A 4,580-nucleotide genomic window follows, 5' to 3' on the forward strand; every position below is an offset into this window, starting at 1 on the left:
GAGCACTGCCTTATTCTTTTATCTCTTCTTCTTTGCTAATTAGATTTTATATGACTTTATATTTCGTTTAAATTAATCACCATGTTAATAAGTGCTCCTAGTTTGTCCTTATTAGGTAGTAATATCTTATTTAATCTCACATGTCATTAGTTTCTTGCTTCAATGTGGATTAAATACAATATCTAAGTACTAATAGAGAAGGTATTTTAAAGCACAAAGTCTATCTTATTAATTAATTATAATTATATATAAGTAAGGGAAATATAATTACAAGCGTACGTGTGCCCTTAGCTAGGGGAGGATCACATTGGTACTAATATATAGTTGAGTTCTAATTAAATTATAACTCATGATTGGCCTAGCTATAGTGACCAGCTGAGTCTAATAGAGCTTAACAACAACCAGAAAATCAAGATCTTGGTAGTAAGATTTATATATATATAAATATAGCTGAAATATTTAGAAATGAAAATACATTAATTAATTAATTAATTCATAGGAGTATATATATAGTTACTACATTAATAAACTCCTGATGATTGCTGCTTCTGGACTATCAGCATCAATAGTTGAGAGTAACTGAGAAAGTCGATCACTAAGATCATCCACTTGTCTATTCAAATTTCTTATGTAGTTGCATGTTTCTTGAAGTACTTTCGATGCCGATGCCTGCATTCATGTGAACAAAATATATGAGAAAACAAATTAAGTATTAATTAATCATCTCAAAAGGGAATCCGAGAGCAACAATAAAATTGATTTAATTTTGTATGACTTATAGGATATATGTTCGAGCCATGAAAACAAGCATAAGTACTTGTATAAGAGTAGACTATCTAGCTACCTCGCATCCTTAGACCCTATTATCACAATATATTTTGTGTGCCAAACTATCTTTTTTATTTATCGACTTCTTAAATAAAGCACTATCACTTTTTATTAGGATGGACTTGTTTACATCACACTATTTGGATGCACTCTTCCCTAAATTGCTAACATGAGATGTGTTATGATTAACAATCCTTTTTATATTGATTAATCATCTCCTAAATTAAAGCACCAACACTTTTTACTCCTAAATTCTAGAGTCAACATGTTGTGTTACGTGATAATTTATTTAGACTAGTACTAGACATGCCTTAATTTGTGCAATGATGCATTGCAAATCTTTGACTATGTTCAAGTCATTGACCTACAAAATCTCAATTTGGCTCTGTATTTTTTGGGAGTTGGGACCCCAAAGCATGGTCCTAGGCATGGTCATAACAAATTATTCAAATCATAATATTCTCCTTTTGTACGACAAATTAAACTTATTATCTTTTCCAAGAAATTAAGAATGTAATAAAGAGAGACATTTCTTATTTCCTATCCTCAAGTTAATTATGCATGGTTAATATTATGTTTTTAAACTGCATAAAATTAAAATTTACTTATATGTAAAAAGTGTTTGCTACATCCTTGCTTCTTAGTAGAAAAAAAATATCTTTTTTTTATGGGAAGACAAATTAGGATATATGTGAAATGGACCTTAGAGTCTAAAAAGAGACATAAAATAAATGCTTGAATATAACAGGCGAAATATGTTCCTTCATGAATAATACTATAATTAATGTGACTAACACAGACAAGAGATGCGTAGAGCTCCACACATATAACGTCACTTTGCCTAGTTATACTGTTACACTATTAATTTTCTAAGTTGTAACTGTTACACTATTAATTTCAACTTAATTCAATGTACTAAAAATAAATAAAAAATAAAAAATAAAAATCAAATGCTGCTGCATGTATATTATGAACATGCATAAAAAAATAAAAAAAGAGTAGTAATTTAAAAACCTTGCTAGAGCGACGATTGCGAATCTCCGGTAGAAGTTGTTGCAATTTTGAAACAAGTTCAATTATCTGATCATCTGAAATCCTCGAGGATCCTGTTGATGATTGCCTCGACCTTCTGCTCGACATCCTTAAATTCAACAAAAAAATGTCTCTCTTTTCGTTCTTTCGTTATAAATATGGCTCTGTTCTAGCTAAATCGATCGTAGTTTTCTTTTATTTAATTTGTTACACACATATGGATAAGGAAAAAGAAAGAAGATTTTTTTTGTGTGTGTGTGTGTATGAAACTTGGTAAGGAGAGGAAGTTGTGGTAAGGTAGTTAGAAAAAGAGAGAGTAAGAAGAGAAGAGATAACGAACTAGCTTTAAAGAAGGGGAAGGACCACTAAAGAAAGAGAGAGAAAACATAGAAAGTGATGTTGGATTGAAGAAGACAATTGCATTGAAGAAACACACAGTAAAACTTTTTTTTTTATTTTTGTTAAGAGGTAATGGTAACTCACTACTAGTTAGTCATGTTTGGGGGGTGGGGAGGCCATAACTAAGTTTAAAATTTTCGTGTTTGTTTGTTTCCAAATGGGGTTTGATCTCAAGTGGGCTTAAAGAAATGTGTTTGTTATTGTACTAACAAGGTGGGCCTTTCATGTGCATGTCTCAATATACAATATCATGTGATCATTTCCACACATCTCCACTCTTTCACCAAACTCTCTCTTATTAAACTTCATAATAATAATAAAAAATCTAGGATTTTAGCTTACAAGCTATGGACTATCATTTTATTTAATCATTACTTATCTTTTGTTGCCATAATCAAAACGAATTTAGTTAAGTATATATTGCTCACTAGTAACTAAAAACTTATGATATAATATAGTTCAATTCAAATATAATGAAAAAAGTTGAATCAATCGTATTGTTCGCTCTGGTCTAATCTTTAGAGTCACATAGATTTATCTCTTTTAAGCCTTTTAAAGTAAAAAAAAACGCATCAACAATTAAATTCATGAACCCGCTCTTCTACTATTATCTATTTCCCATCCATTTTAGTGTCACAATAAAAGTCCCTTTTTGAGTTCCACCGCTAATAGTACAAATATTGTTACGTACATTAAGACATAAATTTCCTATTGTATATAACTAACATACTCAACAGTCCAACACATATATCTAACTACCAATAAAGATGGATAATAACTTTAGTTTTACTTAAATGTCATAAATTCGAAAGACACATCAACAGTTAAAAGTCACTTTCGACTTCAACCGCTAAAAGTACTATACATTGAGACATTGATTTCCTGTTTATATAAACCTGCTCAACGGTCACCACACAATCACATATATATTATATATCTAACTACCAAGAAAAAGATAAAATAAAAATGACTTTAGTTTTACCCAAAAAGTAAAATTCACGGATGTCATGGCAGTAATTGGGTGACTACTGTTGTACTAAGGAAATTATAAAGTCGTGACATTCATACAGTGATCCATATTTGGTGCTAATTTCAGTCAAAGCAACCCAATGTTTAAAATTTGCCCCGCCAAGAATGGGGAAAGAGAAGGAGCCGAGTCACGTGATCGTACCCCTTCGACTTAAAATTACACTGTATATGTAAAATTACAATATCTTTTTATGTATATATAATAGATGACATGGACTTTTTTTTGCGTTTGGTTCTTTATGTTCTGAATCTATTAATGAGAATTCTGAATCTGAATCGGCTTGGCGAAAGAGATTATATTATGCAATTGAGAAAATTAGGGGCCATGCGTGCCACATCATTACGAATGTCATGGCTGTGATTGTGTTTCTTTCTTTACAACAGACATAGCATGTTTTTCAATTAATGATCCAAGGACTCTCAAACTTTTTCCCAAATATATAAGTACAAAAAAATTAAAAAGAAGAATATTATATGGCAAGTTAAGATTAAAATATTACTAAAATATCCTTTGTTTTATAAACATGAATATCTGATGAATTAAACACCTCAAGATTGTGTTTTATTATTTTAGTACTAATTAAGTACGAAACACCATACTATATATGTGGACGACCTACTTCACACTCACACCACACCTTCCTACACTCCTTTCATAACTGTTTTGAAGGGATCATGTGACTCGCATGTGATTCACCGAACTTCCAAGATTTGTACGTTTGATGGATATATTAGTCGGATTCCGAATTATGAGTTATTTGAGTTCTGATATCTTATTAAGTTCTGAATCAATTATATATATATATATATATATAAGTGAATTGTTTAATTTAAAAATAGGATTTGACCGAAATTATTAAATTTTATCAAATCGTAATTAAAGCTTTAGCTCTGTCACTGAGAACAAGTTGCAGTACTACTAATGTCACTGCTCATGATTTTATTATAGGTTTTATTGAAGAAGGGTAATATTAAATTAACATTGAGAATTTCACCAAAATTTTATAGCATCCCTTTTATCTTTGTTGTTGTAATAAAGAAATTTTAAACAAGTAGTAAATGTCAACATAAGGACCAAATTTTTTTTTGTAATGTGTCAATATGTGAAGCATCTAAACATGATTAATACAAAGAATCTGACAAAATGAGATTAAGTAGGAAGATTAGGAAGTAAGGATGACCCCATGGCCGTCCAAACATTAGGCATGATTAAGAATTTGGGTATCACTGTCAATACCGAATTGAACAAAACAATTAACTCTAAAACTAACGGGTTTCCTCCTTATTAGGGA

General features: G+C 30.5%; 1 protein-coding gene across 1 annotated transcript; it reads right to left on the minus strand.

Moving 5' to 3' along the window:
- Window positions 1-223: 223 nt before the first annotated feature.
- LOC107009483 (transcription factor PRE1) lies at window positions 224-2,280 on the minus strand. Its single transcript, XM_015208825.2, has 2 exons — window positions 1,843-2,280; window positions 224-669 (listed from the first exon to the last, which is right to left on the minus strand). The coding sequence occupies exons 1-2, from the start codon at window positions 1,966-1,968 to the stop codon at window positions 517-519; spliced, it is 279 nt and encodes a 92-aa protein (XP_015064311.1). The 5' UTR covers window positions 1,969-2,280; the 3' UTR covers window positions 224-516.
- Window positions 2,281-4,580: the final 2,300 nt, after the last annotated feature.

Source organism: Solanum pennellii, chromosome 2, assembly GCF_001406875.1.
Source record: "Solanum pennellii chromosome 2, SPENNV200".
Lineage (NCBI taxonomy): Eukaryota > Viridiplantae > Streptophyta > Magnoliopsida > Solanales > Solanaceae > Solanum > Solanum pennellii.